This window comes from Podarcis muralis, chromosome 9 (assembly GCF_964188315.1).
Source record: "Podarcis muralis chromosome 9, rPodMur119.hap1.1, whole genome shotgun sequence".
Taxonomy (NCBI): domain Eukaryota; kingdom Metazoa; phylum Chordata; class Lepidosauria; order Squamata; family Lacertidae; genus Podarcis; species Podarcis muralis.
In genome coordinates, this window is record NC_135663.1 from 22,472,212 (window position 1) to 22,490,371 (window position 18,160).

Consider the following 18,160-nt stretch of genomic DNA (forward strand, 5'->3'; position numbering starts at 1 on the left):
CTCCAAGAAAGTCCTGGAGAGCTACTGCCAGCCAATGTAATTCAGAGGTGGGAAAACCCAGGAGTTAATGTGGCCCTAGAGCCATCTCTGCTTGGCCTTCAGGACTCACTAGGCCATGAAAGCTCCCCTGGCCACACACCCCTTTTAGGCCACGTCCCTCAGCAGCCCTGCCCTGCCCCCTCCTTTGGCAGGTGCCTTCTGCGCCAACTTTTAAACACCTGATGAATACTCTTCTGTTCCACAGGGCCTTTGCAGGCAATTAAGAGTGCATCCCCCACTTAATGTATATAATGGGGAAGATTAAGTAATATAGCATACCCTCGAACATTTCTCTGATGAAAATAGGGACGTCCCATTCCATAATGATAATTTTACTATTTATGCCCCACACATTATACTGGGTTGCCCCAGCTATTCTGGGCAAATTCCAACATAACATAATAAAACATTAAACATTAAAAAAAACCTTCCCTATATGGATTGCCTTCAGATGGCTCAGGGGTCAGGCAACTCCATACCCTTCAACATTCCTCCAATGAAAATAGGGACACCCTAAGGGAAAGTGGGACATTTCGGGATCAAACCAGAAACCGGGGCGGCTTCTCTAAATCAGGGACATCTCTGGAAAATAGGGACCCTTGGAGGTTTTGCTACAGCAGCTTTCTATGGTAAGAAAAAAACACCATGGAAGGGTGGGTGGGAAGTCAATGGATATAAGTGTTGTTTAAAAGAAAACTTAATGAAACTGAAAACTTAATGAAAAGGTTCACTTTTAATGGTTTTATTGTTTGGATTTATGTTTTTATATTGTTGTAAAACCATTGCTCGGTCCCTGCTCCTGCCAACCTAGCAGTTCAAAAGCACGTCGAAGTGCAAATAGATAAATAGGTACTGCTCCGGTGGGAAGGTAAACGGCGTTTCCATGCACTGCTCTGGCTTGCCAGAAGTGGCTTAGTACTGCTGGCCACATGACCCGGAAGCCGTACACCGGCTCCCTTGGCCAGTAAAGCGAGATGAGCGCCGCAACCCCAGAATCAGCCACGACTGGACCTAATGGTCAGGGGTCGCTTTACCTTTAAACCACTGTGATATATCCTTATGACATCTTTCCACAGGGCCTGCAAGACAGAGCTGTTCCACCAGGCCTTTGGCCAGGGCACAGCCTGACCCCCTCCTTTGGCAATCCTCACAGAACTCTAGCTCAAAGGTTGCCATTAATTTGATTTGAACTGATTTTATCATGAAATGATTTTCTAATGTTGTATTATTTTACTGTTGTTAGCCGCTCTGAGCCCGGCTTCGGCTGGGGAGGGCAGGGTATAAATAAAATTATTATTACTATTATTATTATTATTATTATTATTATTATTATTATACAGTGGCATATAATTATATAAATAAATAAATAAATAAATAAATAAATAATGCTTTTGCCCAGCTGGAATGTGTCCCTGAACTGTGATAAGTTATCTTGCTTGTCTGGTTAGAGAGATATGCATATCTAAATGTGCACGTATAAGCCTCTGACTTCTGTATGAAATGAAGCTCAGTCCGTCCTTCCACCCTTTCTCCCTTCCGATGTAGCAAATGGGACTGATGTAGGATATCATTATTTTAGTTGTGCTTTTTGTTTTAAATTACACCGTACAGTTGCTGGACTTCTTATGCTGTTCCCCACTCTGTCAAGAGGAATGGTGGCATAGAAATAAAATTAAACAGCATTGGCATCAACGTCATTCTCTGAAGTAGGGAGTAGGTGATGAGGTAGGAACCTGCTAGCCCTATACAGAAGCCCTTCTCTTGAAAGGTTAGCTGTCTCCCAGCTACATAGTGAAGTCTAGATCCATCCAACAATGCTAGGTGGAAGATTAGCAAAATCTGCTTCTCGAATAATTTTAACCATTTCTTTTTTAAAGTTCTTGTCCATCAAATTGAATAGTAAAACTGACCCAAATGCTGGTAGAGGTTTTGTGCCATTGTAAATGGTAGCGTTTACAAGTCAGCAAGTTAGAGAACAGCCACCTGTTGCCTTAATTGCCAATAAAATTTCTGCACATCACGCAGATTGGAACCAGATGCACTGGACTGGAACCAGAACAAGGTAGTCGCGCTTTCAGCTCTCATTGAAATCAATGGGATTTAAGTTAGCTATGCCTAACGTCTCACATGGATTTCAGTGGAATCCAATTTGCTCCAGATTCAGCCCATTTTTTAAAAAAACCAAACATTCCATTTTACAATATGGCACCGTGCCATTAGACTGATGTAAACAGGTATCATGTCAGTATTGTATTTTCCAAAGCACAGAGACAAGTTGAGCTCAAGAAGGCTTATGATGACAACATATTTATGCACACACACATGCAATCAGTGCTCGGGATCTGTAGCTTAGTTGCCTTCCAGAAATTTTGATGTTTCGTTCTAAGGCAGGCATGGCCAAACTTGGCCCTCCAGATGTTTTGGGACTACAATTCCCATCATCCCTGACCACTGGTCCTGTTAGCTAGGGATGATGGGAGTTGTAGTCCCAAAACATCTGGAGGGCCAAGTTTGGCCATGCCTGTTCTAAGCATTGTCCTATGAGCAATACTCCTTTCTCCCACATCCACCTAAGACTTTAGGAGTACTCGTCCACCGATGTATATGGGGAGTTGATGTAACTCGATGCTGTTGACATGGCTTTGGAGCTCCTGTGTGAGCAACCATTGAAGCTGGGTTCCTGTGAAGGAGCTCTTTTCTTGCGGCTAGACTTGGTGGTTTCTCCATCGCTGGGGTCAAATACCACCGACATGCTGGATTCCATTCTGGAAACTGTGTAAAGGCTACTTTGCCTGGTAGGGTGGAACCTGGTTGTCTTGAGTTCCAGTTCATCGTAACTAGATACTTCGATGAAAGGACACCACTGGAAAGCTCTCTTGAAACCAGCTCTGAACCTGAAAGCAAAGAAACCCAGTCACTCGCAATGTATTTGCACTGCAGGAGATATCAAACAGCATAATGTTGCAAGCTTAGGCGCCTAAAATGGTGGGGAGAGGTGTTTCAACATGTAGTACAATTACTATGGCAGAAAATGTAATCAGGCTTGTGGGACGAAGGGGGAATGGAGAAAGGGGAACAAGCAGCACAAAGGGACATATCAGGGAATAAGGAAGTGTTTAACTGAGGAGGCACTCTTCACATGGATGTGTGCACACTCATCAATGGGAGTTAAACATCTAGGGACCTGTTAGCATGTTTGAGAAATGAACAGGACATGTGGAGGACATCTGGGGTGTACTTGTGCAAGACATCTAGAGTGCCAGAGGGAAAAACTAAGGGAAAAGAGGCAAATTAGGTGAACCAATTAGATACTGAAGTGTCTGTCATTAGCTTTTAAGGAACCCCAGTGTCTTAACAACCATATAAATATGAGGTACGTGTGATCTCTTGGACTTGGTCTCCTGCCCTTGTGCTGGACAGGAGAGCATGGGATCCCTGGCGGGCAGGTCACCTCCACTGGTCAACTGTTTTTGATTAGTCTGTCACCACAGAAAAGTCTTCAAGAAACAATTCTGTGAAGCTCACCAATTGAGTTTCTTAGCTTTAAGCTTTTAACTCGATTATTCAATTGCCTGTTTCCTGGTATAAAATTGCAATAAGCTTTAATAAATTCAATTTCTTTTGGATGCATGCCAGGGCTCCAGGTGTCTGTTTCGTGTGCCTCCTCCACAGGAGGTCTAGAAAGTGGCAAAACAAGGACAGGCCTTTTTTGTGGTGGCTCTTCACTTGTGGAATGCTCATCCACAGAAAACTCGCCTGGTGTCTTCATTACATATCTTTAAGTGCAAGGCAAAAACATTCTTTTTCTTCCAGGCCTTTGGCTAATTAAACAATCTATAGCCTTTTAAACGGAGGTATTGTTTTTGTTTGTTATTATGGTATGAATTTTGGTGTTTTTATATTGTAAACCACCCTGTGATTTTTGCATGAAGTCCAGCTACAATCAGGTTAGCTTCTCCCCTGCAATAAAGGCTTAGGTTAGTTATCTGGATTTGTAAAGACTTGCTGATAAAAGCCAAAGGACTGTGTATGTTTGATTCTATGTTTACAGATGTAGGCAATAACAGAAGCTCTGGACAGGGACAGATGCATTGTTTTCTGTATTAATAATGCCGTTCATATGTTTTGAGACTGAAACAAGGTGAGAAATGTAGTTTAGCTACCTCACATTCAGAAGACATCAGGGAAGTTTTTAATGTGTGATATTTTAGTGTATTTTTTGTTTCTGTGGAAGCCGCCCAGAGTGGGGTACAGATGGGTGGGGGTACAAATAATAAATTATTATTATTATTATTATTATTATTATTATTATTATTATTATTATTATTATTAAGCAAGTGTTCCTATAGCCACCAGAGGCAAAATGCTTTGTTTGAGTTAAAGCAGGTGAATCAAAGTCAGATGAGAATGAAAAAGCAGACCAGTGCCTAACAGATGAATTGAAAAGCATAGTTCACATTTCAGCCTGAAGGGAGCAGAAAGTAAACGATGTTTTCTGCTACTTCATTTTGTGTTCCAAGCCCAACATCTACACATCTTGCAATCCATTGCCTCTTGCATAATATGGCATGGGTGAGGGAAGCCGTGTCAGCCTGCTACAGTAAACACAAGGCGGAGTCTTGTAGCACCATATTGATGAACAGATTATTGTGGCATATGCTTGTAAATCTGTTAGTCTTGAAGGTGTAATCAGGCTCAGTCATGAAGGGTTGCTAATTAAAAAAATAATTCAATCTGTTCCTGGTTGGCATTTAACAGTATCACGAAAGCAAAATGTGCTCCCGTGCCATTAAAAACCCATGGTGGGCAGGAAGTCAACCGGTGAACTGTTTCCTAGCATTTGTTTGTAACATTTCTATATTCTATCTCAGAGGAGCATTTCAGCTTCGTAAGCCTATGAAGTAGATCAGAGTAGAAGATACATTTCACAGCAGAAGACGAATTTGAATTTTGATTCCCCAAGTTAATACCCATCTCTCCCTGCTGCACTGCAGTGGATAGATAGCGTTTCAGGTGTCATGTTGAGCAAACCTTCATCTGCTGAATTTCCAAGTGTCAAATGTGCAGGTTCCCCCCCAAAAGATGGCAATGCCACTCCGTGTCTGAGGATTCAGCTATACAGCTGCAAATAAAATGTTTTAAGTGTGCTTTAAGTGCAGAAGATTGGAAAAAATTCAAAGTATATTTACAGAAATATTGCAAAATTAATGAATGTTAGAAGGATGCTGGAATGAAGTTATATGGCTTTAGCAGAAATGTTATAAAGAATTAAGTAAAAATAGATTGTTAATGGGCCAAAGTGGAAAATTTAAGGTTAGATTGTGTTAAGATAAATTATAGAACAAAAATTGAGAAAGATGGAAAGGATTTGCTGAAATAGCTAATTGAACTAGAATACAAAAAAGGGAGGTGTGAGGAGGTCGATGAAACAAGTAAATGAAAGGTAAAGATACGGAAATATTGGATGTGTTTTTAAATGTTTTTGTTTTTCTTGTTGTTTTGCTGTATTGTTTTTTGTTTTTGTTTTTATTTCTGATGTATTGTAAGGTATTGTTTTGTTTAACTTTTTATTGTTTCTTTCTTCTTTTTTCTGTAACTATTAAACCTCTAATAAATATCATTTTTTTAAAAAGTGTGCTTTAAGTGCAATATAATAATAATAATAATAATAATAATAATAATAATAATAATAATTTTTATTTATACCCCGCCCTCCCTGACGCTAGATGGCAATGGTGAGCCTTATGGAAAATTCAATGTATTTTAAAAAATGCTTTAAGAAAGCATTTTCAGAACAGTTTTTATATATGTCTAGATTCCAACTGAGTTCAATGAAATAGGCACGCAGTTCCTACTCATTATGTAGATAGAAGGGAAGTGGTGATACTGTGAAACAGCATGAATCGGATTCTGTCTAGCAAATTCAAAGCCACTTTATCATTCAGTGGGCTCCAATGGCATCTCTTCCCTAGAATGTACTGTATCAGGCAGAAAGAAGGTGGTCATGTGTTCTGCTTTGCAGAGGCCTGCCCTCTGTTTGAAGGAGTCTTCTGCTTGAAATATAAAATACCGCAAGATTCAAGGGAAAGTAGGAGGATATCAAGCAAAATGTGAATAAGCAAAACGAAAATGCCCATAATCATCTGACAGGTTATTCCTAAACTACAGCCACAAATGCCTTACGGAATTCTGAAGCATTCTTACCTTTTATTGAGGCAGCAGTAGATGATCGGGTTGTACATGGTGGAGCTCATAGCAAGCCAGAAGGTGGCTAAGTAGACTTGCTGAATGTATTTCCAGCGGCCCAAGTTCTCATAGATGCCAGTAGCTATAAAATAAATGTGGTACGGCAACCAGCAGACTGCAAATGTCAGGACGACAACAATCATCATTTTAACCACCTGCAGAAAAGGAGAGGAGTTTTGGGAAAATGTGTGGACATGAATGTCTTTTAATCATGGAATTTTATTTTTTGAATAGCACTAAAATACAGGGAACACACACACACACACACACACGATACAAGAACACTGAAACAAATAAAGAAACTCACTAATAATAATAATAATAATAATCCTGCCCATCTGACTGGTTTGCCCATAGTATATCACGTTTGTGGGATAACAAGCACACAAATGATAGCATATATGTCTTATTATATGACATGTGCATCATATTCAGAGAGAGATAGGTAGAGAGATAGGCACCTGTACTAAACTGGAATTTGATCAGAAGCTTCCATGTAGGAAATAGGCAGAAACCACAGGGTAATAATCTCTTTGACATAATAGCTCCTGAACGTCTTTTATTCTGTGCAACACCAGATTATTAATGTTGCCCATTTGCAGCTGTTAGAATCTAAGATAAATCTATCAACATTCTGGACATATGGATGATAATGGGAAGAGGCAAAGCAGAGTATTAAGCAGGGACAAACATGTGCCAATATCCCCCCCCCCCAGGCAGCACAAAGCATTCCAGTAGGGAACCAGGCCAAAGGATAGAGACTGAATTAGTTTTCATCAAGTTACTGTCCCTGCAAGGCTTAATGTGAGCAGCTGTTTTTCTGCAGGGCACTTTCTCCCTGGGGGGGGCAAACATTGTTTTTTGAGAAGGGAATTGCCCACACAGAATTTACATCTGAATCTCAAGGCGCTTGATTTAGTGACCTCTGTGATTTAAGAAAAAGCAGCTACAGTGGTGCCCCACAAGACGAATGCCTCGCAAGACGAAAAACTCGCTAGACGAAAGGGTTTCCCATTTTTTGAGTCGTTCCGCAAGACGAATTTCCCTATGGGCTTGCTTCGCAAGACGAAACGTCTTGTGAGTTCTTGCGAGTTTGTTTCCTTTTTCTTAAAGCCACTAAGCCATTAATAGCTGCTAAGCCGCTAAGCCGTTAATAGCCGCTAAGCCGCTAAGCTGCTAATAGCGGTGCTTTGCAAGACGAAAAAACCGCAAGATGAAGAGACTCGCAGAACGGATTAATTTCGTCTTGCGAGGCACCACTGTATCTGCATTTGGGCTTGCTGAATGGCTAGCTAGATCTCTTTTATGATTCACAGACCACAAACACATAATGAATACCACCTCCCACTTCTCCATTACTTGATCTTTATTGTGCTATTGTGTGTGGTTTAGTTTTAGTTTTTAGTTTTAAGTGTGTTGTCTAGCCACTTTGGGGGTCAGCAGGTCAAAAAGCCAGCGACTGTATGAACGGATAAAACAGAGGACGTGACACATGAAGCGATGAAGTGGACCCTCTTGAGAATGGTCAGATAAGGAACACTTAACTTCATTCATTTCCCTCTACTTCAAAAGTAATAACCATAAACAGAATATGGAATTCCTTGACCAGAGGTTCTCAGTGGAGCACAAAGGATAGAACAGAAAGAAAAAGTCCAGGTCAGGGGTCAGCAAACTTTTTCAGCAGGGGGCCCGTCCACTGTCCCTCAGACCTTGTGGGGGGCCAGACTATATGGTTTTTTTTGGGGGGGAGAACAAATTCCTATGCTCCACAAATAACCCAGAGCTGCATTTTAAATAAAAGCACACATTCTGCTCATGTGAAAACACACTGATTCTCGGACCATCTGCGGTCTGGATTTAGAAGGCGATTGGGCTGGATCCAGCCCCCGGGCTTTAGTTTGCCTACCCATGGTCTAGGTTATGCATTAAACAAGAAGGAAAGATTAAATACTCTTTAAATGAGGAGAAACCCACAAGACTCTTTTTTAAAAAGATGGTTGTCAGAAAGGACACTAAAATAAGATGTGCTGGGATGACTTCAAGGGCACCCACCTCCCCTGCAAGCTTAGAGAGGTGTAGAAGAGGTGAATGCAGAGATTTAGCAATGGGCATCCTTTTTGCCTTTGGCATAGTTATGACTGTAGCTCCATGGTAAGAGGATCTGCCTTGTGGCGGAATGTTCCAGGCTCAATCCACATCATATCCAGGTAAGACTGGGGTTGTGCTTTATGTGGAACCCCAGAAAGATGCTGCCAGTCAGTGTAGACAATACTGAGTTAAATAGACCAACCTTTTGATTTGGTATAAGGCAGCTTCCTATTTCAGTGTTAATTTTTTTGCTGCCCCCGTTTCTCTCTGTTTATGCTTGGATGATGCCTGAAAGCAAAGAAGCCACAATGCCATGACATACAACTTCAAAAGTGGGTTTGTTCATGTCATGTTGTTCCCGTGGGTCATGTCTTCTGGCAGCTTGTGAATGATGGAAGCCTTCTTATAACTGTTAACTGAATGCTTTCCCCAGTGTTGTGACCTGCCCATCCTGTGTCACTGCAGACTCAGAGATCTGCTTCTGTTACATGCAGAACTGACAAAACAAAGATACTCCCCGCTCCCACCATTGAATTGGTAGTGCTAGTGATCCAAGAATTAATACTGCATTTATTTAGATAACTCCATGCATTCATTAATTTTCACATTCTTTTTGACCATCTAAAGCAGTGTTTCCCAACCTTGGGTCTCCGGCTGTTTTTGGACTACAACTCCCACCATCCCTAGCTAGCAAGACCAGTGGTCAGATTGATGGGAATTGTAGTCTGAAGGCCACTGGGCCAAATCTGTCCACCCTCTGTGATGCCATCAACACATACTCCACCCAATTTTCAACAGCAGGAGGGAAAGAGAGATACGGATGAGTATTATTTATGTCAAAATAAATTGGCAGTAGGCAATTTTGGGGGTGGGGCAACAGGGAGCTTTGGCTCAGCAACCTCCAAGGTGGCTGGAGGGTAAAAAATAGTTGTTCCCATCAATGAAGACATGAAAAATTAGTTATAGTGGAAAGGTTTGGTTTTGAGGGCTTACTATGTGTCAGCCAACATTCATCCTTAAATATTTATCTGGAAGTGCAGTTGCACGTCTTAAGCAGTAATATTTACATGCTGCTCAGTAGCACATGCTCTCTGGGTAGTTTGCAGTAAATAATAATAACAACAACAACAATAACAGCAGCAGCAGTAACAACAACAAATTGTTTAAAGCAATTTAAGCACCTCCATGAAATTAGAACAAAACAAAATCAGCAACAGCATGAAACAGTCTAAAAGCAGCAACGTCAAACAACATCAGTACAAAGATGAAAACAGTACTTCTAGATTTTAACATTTTAAATGATTCTATGGTTACAAAACATGGTAAAATAAATAAAAGTGTTGAAAGTACTCCAGTCAGGGGTGGAACGACTGAAAAGAGTTTCTATTGTTTTGATTGCTCCTGCAATTGCAATGATTAATCTATTTCTGCACAAGAAGTTTGAAGACATGCTAAATCATTGCTTCACCGCTATGAATTTGGAGGATTTGGAAAACTGCGTCTTAGAATGATAGAATCATAGAACTGTAGAGTTAGAAGGGACCCCAAGGATCAACTTGTCTAAGTAAGGCAGGAATCTCAACACACAGTCCCCCATCCAATTTGAAAACAAGCCAAACCCTGCTTAAGCTTTGCAAATATGCTAGGTGCTTTATTACTGCACTCTGGGAGGAATAAAACTAGTGCTTTTCCTCAGTGCTACTTTAGCCCTATAAATATAGAAAATTGTAGTCCAGCTCTCCTCCTACTGCAATAACTACCACTTACATTTTAACAGTGTGCATTTATTTATTGCATTTTCTCCCAACACAAGAACATTTCCTTGTAAAGGGTAGGCAGCATATACTTAAAGAGAAAATATTTTGCTTTTGTTCATGGACGGCTTCTTTCCCTATCACTGAAGTCCATTTCAGATTGAAGCTGCTAAAATGGAATAGGAAACATGTACCTCTCTAGATGTTGTCAAGACTCCCTCTTTCATCATCCCTGACCATGTTGGCTGGGTCTGAAGGGACTGGAATCTAACAAAATCTAGAGAGACATAGGTTCCCCATTCTGGCTGCTAGTCATAAAAGAGAAGAAGGAAACATGACCTCAGTACTGAGCACTCACACTTTGCTCCTCTTCTCTGCTTTGGTCACATGTTTTGCATTATTAAACATTTTGGGATTGCATTATGAGTTTTCCCATCCTTCCTGCCCCTTGGGGAAAGTGGGGTCTTCCAACATGATGATGTCACATCACCTTTTTTTTTTTTGCACTACTAGGAATGCAATTCTATCTATGGGACTTACTTCCAGGTCAGTGGGTATTGGATAGCACCTAAATGCAATTGCTGCAGTAGTTGGTGGATTGTAACTGAAAGGAAATATGATGCAGGTAATGTATGGAAGTGAAAGCTGGACCATAAAGAAGGCTGATCGCCGAAGAATTTATGCTTTTGAATTATGGTGCTGGAGGAGACTCTTGAGAGTCCCATGGACTGCAAGAAGATCAAACCTATCCATTCTGAAGGAAATCAGCCCTGAGTGCTCACTGGAAGGACAGATCCTGAAGCTGAGGATCCAATACTTTGGCCACCTCATGAGAAGAGAAGACTCCCTGGAAAAGACCCTGGTGTTGGGAAAGATGGAGGGCACAAGGAGAAGGGGACGGCAGAGGACAAGATGGTTGGATAGTGTTCTCGAAGCTACCAGCGGGAGGCAGTGGAAGACAGGAGTGCCTGGTGTGCTCTGGTCCATGGGGTCACGAAGAGTCGGACACAACTAAATGACTAAACAACAACAAAAAGAAGAAGGGAAGGCAAAGATGTCTGTGGCAATATCTCCAAGAGCCAACTTTGTGTGGTGACAGCAACATAGAAGAGGTTGGGATGAAAGAAGGAAGAAAGTGCGTAGCTATGCAACACTGGGGGTGTTCTATGAGGGTATAATTTGCCTACCTATGTGTCTGTTAGCTGAGCTCTACAAATCAGCATCTGTGTGCATCTATAGAGATAGATTGCGCTTATGTTCAAAGTAACACGTGAACGAGCCTTCTGTTATACCTAAAAACATATGGAAATGTTGAATTAAGGGTGAAATCCTAAGGACCTCCAAAGTATGTGAGAGAGGTCTGTTGTTGTCCAATGCACAGGGAAAGCAGCAAGGCTGCTCAGGACCATGGATAGCTCCAAGTGAGCAACTTGCTCCAACTGTTGTCCAGAGCAGACTGGGAGCCTTTAAATCACTGCTTCCTGACTACCGTATTTTTTGCTCTATAAGACTCACTTTTCCCCCTCATAAAAAGTAAGGGGAAATGTGTGTGCGTCTTATGGAGCGAATGCAGGCTATCCCAGAAGCCAGAACAGCATGAGGGATCGCTGCTTTCACTGTGCAGCGATCCCTCTTGTTGTTCTGGCTTCTGAGATTCAGAATATTTTTTTTCTTGTTTTGCTCCTCCAAAAACTAGGTGCGTCTTGTGGTCTGGTGCGTCTTATAGAGCGAAAAATACGGTATCTCCTCCAGACTCTATCTGCTAATGGAGAACATCAGAGCTTTAAAGCGCCAACCCACTGTACTGAAGACAGGAATGCTATGTCTATCCATAGCCTTCTGCTGGTGGGAGGCATCTGGTTCCTCAGGCTTAGGGGAAAGTGCCCAATAGGGTCCAGGCTCTCATCACAGAGGCCCTGGTGGCTTGGGAATTTATTCTGGGGGCTCCTGTTTGACAGCTTTGAGTGCAGTGGTTTCCTGATTTCCAGCAGTCAACTCTGACTCTGTGTCTAGATAGCTGCTGGATTCAGGGATCATGACAGTTGCACTGTCCTGGCTGCTCTGTAGGTGGTAATCGCAAAAGTGGGGCATTTCAGGATTGCAACAGGGGAGGGTTGTGATTTCTGGATCCAAAGCTCCTCATTTCCAGATGCCTTCTCACCCTGGGGAAAAAAGATATGCAAGCCCTGACACTGCACAACTATTTTCTGAATCAATGATGGAGAAAATTTGAAAAAGAAAAAGAAAATCAAACGAAGATAAAAAATGGAAAAGCCACCCCATTTTCATTTTTTAAAAACACCATTAATTATTTTTTATTTGTGTAACAAATGTAACCAAGAAAAATAAATTAAAGAGAGGAAAGAACATTACAAAATCTGGACCTTAACCAACTGAACAAATTCAGAAACAAAAATATGAAGATGTTTCTTTGTAAAGAAAACTTTTGAATAAATGTAAAGCGTAACAAAAACAACAAGAGGAAGACAAACATTTAACAAATCCATATATTGGCACACACCCTAGGGACTCTCCTTTTGTTGTCTGAAATATTTGCATAAGCAATAAATTTCTACCAGTCTCCTGCAAACATTTCTCTGCATTTACTTCCTCTAGCTATTCTTAGTGTAATGTAAGTTTCTCTGCTAGGGCTACCTGCCAAATCCTTTTACACAATGCTGTTAAATCAGCTCCATTAAGGTCCTTCCAAAAGCTGGCGATAGTCATATGTGCAGCTACAAAATTAGCCAAGCAGGGATTTATCAAGTCTGCATTATCATCTGTAAATACATTCAGTAGCACAGGCTCTGGGGTCTTCCCAATAGATTGCTAGGTGATTTTACCCACGCTGCACCTTGACTTGGACAAGCCTAGCAGGGCTTAGGAAGTGGTGACTCCTCTGCTAAAGACTCCACTCCATCGTTACTCCAAAGTGGGGAAGACTTGGATCAGGTGGACTATGTGCCTGTTCAGTCTGCAGTCTAGCTGCCGGTTTTGGGTTCTTTATCTTTAAATTAGACCTGGACAGCTCTTCAAAAGTCTGCCTTCTGCAGAGTACGACACACAACCACACCAGGTAACAAACAGCCACTCCAGACTTTGTTCTAAGCTCAGCTCTGATGCTACTGTCCCATTTTCAACCTTTTATCTGTCTTATGTTCCAGAAATGCTGACTTGTCTATAGTATGGCATCATTAGTGGACTGAAAAACAGTACCCAGTACCACAGGCAAAATTATTATTATATTGTCATAAATCATCCAGCAATTTTCACGGCAAATTGCATTTCTCCACTCCATTTCTTCCGTTCCCAGTGGGTTAGGTTGTTCCTTGCATTGAGCTGGCAGGCATATGACTTCAATCAATCAATATGATCAAGCACTTGACAATTAGTCTGGCTGTTTCTCACCAGCTTCTCCCAAGTTCTGCTTTATCCTAAAGAATCAGCAGATAATTTATTTATTTTTATCCAGCAACCTGATGTGTCACTTTGAAAATCTATAAAAGTGTATAAATGAGTGCACCTTTCCATCAATATTTACCCTTCCTGGAAACTGTGTTAAAGGTGCCAAGAATTGTGAGGAGCTAAAATTCCTGGAGTAGTTCAACACTCAAGTCCTCTTAACACTCAAGCCAGTGTGGTGGTGTGGTTAAGAGCGTTAGACTCGTAATGTGATGAACCGGGTTCGCATCTCCGCTCCTCCACATGCAGCTGCTGGGTGACCTTGGGCTTGTCACACTTCTTTGAAGTCTCTCAGCCCCACTCACCTCACAGAGTGTTTGTTGTGGGGGAGGAAGGGAAAGGAGACTGTTAGCCGCTTTGAGACTCCTTAGGGTAGTGATAATATCAAAACCAAACTCCTCCTCCTCCTCCTCCTCTTCCCCCCAGAGAAGTCTGGGAACTGTAGCCCAGGGAGTCCTCTATCAACTCAGCCCAATTAACAAAGGTGCTTTGGGTGAAGCCATGATCATTTAAAGTGCCATGATATTGTTTAAAAAGTTTAGTGCAGATGGGGCCCTAGACTCGACATGCACCATGGCAGAGGTGAGGAACTTTCTTTTCTATCAACTGTCACATTCCCTTGGAGGTCATTCCCATGGCAAGAAAGGGCAGATCCAGAAGGATGCCCCCTTTCTCTCTCTTTCTGCCACTCCCTTCCTCTCTGACACCCTTCCTCCTCAGATGAAATTAGGCCAAGGCACCCATGTCGCCCACCTTCCAGCTCTATGACATCCAGTTTCTAATTTGAGGAGAATGAGGTGGTGGGGGAAGAGGAGCTGACACAATGCCAGCGATTGGCAAGCAGTTCCCTTTGCCCTGGTAAGGGCATTGTGCTACATAGATCCCTGAAGAAGACCTGAGGCTTCTTCATTTGCCTGGAATATAGATGGGATGCATGGTTTGCATTAGGGAACATTGTTTGACACCCCTGACATGGCATTCTTGTGGAAGAGGAGCACAGATGGAGAAATGTATTTCAGTGGTTACTAGCCATGACAGCTATGTCCTGCCTGTTAGGAAATCTGCCATACCAGGAGAAACTGGCCACTCTCCAGGCACCCGGCATGATCTCCTGGTGACCTCCCTGTCTGCATTCCCCGGCAGACGCAGGCTAGGTCGCGATCGGCGATCCTCCTCAACGTGAGAAGAACACACCACTCTTCCCCCCCCTCCCAGGCAGGGGGAAAGAGATAGACAGAAATGTATTTACATGCCTTTATTTCTGTCTTTGCAGCGTTACAGAGAAACACATCTGCTCTCTTCAGACTCCATCAGAACAGAGACAAAACTCCTCCTCCTGTACAGGTCATATTTCACTCTGAGCTAATTCCGGTGCTTTGCACTGAAAATAGACTCTCCCTCTGTTCCCACGGAACAGTTCCAACATTCCCATTATGTTTTGCTTTCAAGCCACCTGCTGCTCGGGGTCGCATTGCATCCATATCGTAACACTGCCTCCATTGTCAGAGGCAGTATATGCACCTGAATAGGAGTTACTGGAAATCACAGGTGGGGATACTGATGTTGCCCTCATGTCCCGCTTGCAGGGTTCCCACAGGCAACTGGTTGGCCACTGTGAGAACAGGATGCTGGACTAAATAGGCCATTGGTTTGATCCAGCAGGCTCTTTTTATGTTCTTATGTCACAGAACAGAATTCTCTGTTCTTAGCATAATAACGGGCAAAGCTAAGAGCAACCACCACAAACCCTCTTGCAACACTGATTGAGCTATCCTTATCAGAGAGGTCTTGGTTTCAAGCAGGGCCAGACTGAGGTTTGATGAGGCCCTAAGCTACTGAAGGTAATGAGGCCCTTTATATGTCCAGCTGTCCTTTGTCAACAACAAATTGTCGCTGTTTTTTGTGTTGAACATAGGCTATATGGTAATTTATGGACCTAATAGGTATCTAAAGCCATTTGCACATGCAGAATGTAGGCACCCTATATATAGAAATGAGCAAACCAGTGATATTTTAGGGAGCAGGCTAGCAGACGGGGCCCTTTACTGACATCACAGGAGTCTACACAACACAAAACACTGTTGCTGTAGGTAGGTTTTATTTTATTTGTTTTTTTTATCTTATATTTTGGAAACGTACATCCAGTTTTTCCCCCTTTACATTTTTTGGGGGCCCCTAAGAGAGCGGGGCCCTAAGCTACAGCTTGTTTAGCTTATATGTAAATCCGGCACTGGTCGCAAGAGGATTACAACAAAATTGCAATGCTATCAAGTTTTCCGAGCACCTCAGCAATAAACTATTTCTTTGTCCTTTGTAGTTGCCTTTTAACAACCGCAGTAAACTTTGCACAGAAACTGGAATTGATGGCCCAAAATGAAATACTGGATGCTTGCAAAGGCTAATGGCAGAGAAGCACCTATCTTTTTCTATTTGAAAATAACATGGATGCAGGGATACTTGAGACTCAGCTCCCGCAGCCTAATTAATATTCTGCCCACTGTCAATCCATGCAATTGCTAAGTGCATGAATGATGCCACCTCTAGTTTGGTTCTGAGCTGCATGAAGCAATTGTCAATATTGATAAGAGAACCCCATTAAAAAAAAGAGTGAAAAGACAGAACTTGTTTGACACATAAAACAACACTTATTTGGAAGAGGCCTCTGTTCTTTGGGAGAAGTCATTTGGTTTGAATGAATCACAGGGAAAGTTAAGGTGCGGGAGCATATCTGCATTGCTATGCATTAAATCCATTTATTACCAAGTTTGATATCAACAGACCTTTTGCCCTCCCAATTTTAATGTTAAATTAAGAGCTGGAAATTGAATTAATTGCTATTCCGTTAGCAGAGTGTAAGGAAATGTGTTCCATTGCCTTTAGTAGTGGGATGGTTAAATAAATAGTATGCAGTGGCAGGAAAGTTGACGTTAACAGGCTTAATTCAAATTAGAGATGCCTGTGAGAATATAGATGAGATTTCTGAAAAAATGCTCTTTCTTTCCAGATATTTGGAACAAGAAATGGAGAGGCAGGTGGTTATTATAAATCCTAGCTCTGATCTGGACAGAAAGATCTGTGAGCAAATGCGAGTCCTGCGTTGGGGTCTCCTCTTTCACCAGTGCTAGGCTACTGAAAGGAGGAAAAACCCATTGCATCCAGAATTCTAGAATCTGCTCAGCTAGAGGTGCAGAAAATACTCCCAAGCATATGTGAAGATTGTTGGCAGCACTGCTGATCACTGGAGCCAGCCAAAAGAGATTTTGCTGCCTCAGGTGAATATGGGTTTATGGGTTGTCTCGCTCCACACAAACCATGAGTGGTAACCAAAGCTTTGTTCATGGATTTACAGCTTGTGGTTTTTCTGGAGGAGACAAACTGTGAGCCCGAATTTGGATGACATGCTAAGCCAAACTATGGCTTCTCTTCAGAGTAGCATAGCAGAAGCAGAACTAGAGGAGGAACAAAGCAGCCACAATATCCTCTCTGGGAACCCACCGGCTTGAGATGAACCATGGTTTGGCTCTATGATCTGAACCAGTGGTTTGCTCAAGGCAAGCCAGTGAACTTTACAAGTCTTCTTCAGGCATTACAACTATGTAGGGGCAACTAGAGTAGAAAAGAACTCTTGGTCTGCATTTTTAGCTTGTCTCTGTCATCACATGACTTGTGCCAGCTTCCTTGTTTTCTGGTGGAACTTCTGCAGCAGGGGAGCAAGCAATGAAGCCCTCCACATGTTTGCTTCCCTGCCCTGGCTGGCTAAATCAGTGAGATCAGGGTAGGGTGTTTGGACCTTGGAGGTGATTCATGCCTCCTTGAAGGAAGGAGTGATTCTTAAAAGCCTTAAGGTGGTGCTTCAGTTCGTTCTTAAATCCATCTCAGTCTGGCATAATAATAATAATAATAATAATAATAATAATAATAATAATAATAATTTATACCCCACCCTCCCCATCCAAGGCCGGGCTCAGGGCGGCTAACAAGCAATAATAAAAACAAGTTGAATGAATACAACTTAAAAACAAGGTTAAAATACAACATTAAAATATTAAAATGCAGCCTCATCACAGGAGGAGAAAAAGAAAAAAGGAAAAAGGAAAAAGAAAGAAGAAAGAGGGGGAGGGAATCAAATTGGCTCCAAGCCAAAGGCCAGGCGGAACAACTCTGTCTTACAGGCCCTGCGGAAAGAAATCAGATCCTGCAGGGCCCTGGTCTCATGAGGCAGAGCGTTCCACCAGGTCGGAGCCAGTGTTGAAAAGGCCCTGGCTCTGGTTAATCTTCCGTAGGGCCCGGGAACACTAGGGTGTTGCTATTTATAGACCTTGAGGCTCTCCATGGGGCACACCGGGAGAGGCGGTCCCGTAGGTATGAGGGTCCTAGGCCGTGAAGGGCTTTAGGTGCAGCTATGGAATGGCAATAGTCTTGGTGAGTGATTTGGGCAATGGAAGTGCTGCCCTGATCATTCTCCCACACCTTACAGAAGCTTTTGAAACCATCCACCATGTTATTCTTCTGGGTCATATATCAGGGTTGGGCTTAGCACGAAGTGCATTACAATGTGTTCAACGGGGCAT

At 42.3% G+C, this 18,160-nt stretch overlaps 1 protein-coding gene across 1 annotated transcript in view; it reads right to left on the minus strand.

Annotated features, from left to right (window-relative positions):
• Positions 1-2,217: 2,217 nt before the first annotated feature.
• The window catches only part of TACR3 (tachykinin receptor 3), a 35,822-nt gene continuing 19,879 nt past the window's right edge, over positions 2,218-18,160 (minus strand). The window contains exons 4-5 of the mRNA XM_028744790.2: positions 6,244-6,440; positions 2,218-2,933 (exon numbers count right to left, since the gene is read on the minus strand). Coding sequence (XP_028600623.2) covers positions 2,618-2,933; positions 6,244-6,440 — 513 coding nt within the window. The 3' untranslated portion in view covers positions 2,218-2,617. The remainder of the gene's footprint in view (positions 2,934-6,243; positions 6,441-18,160) is intronic.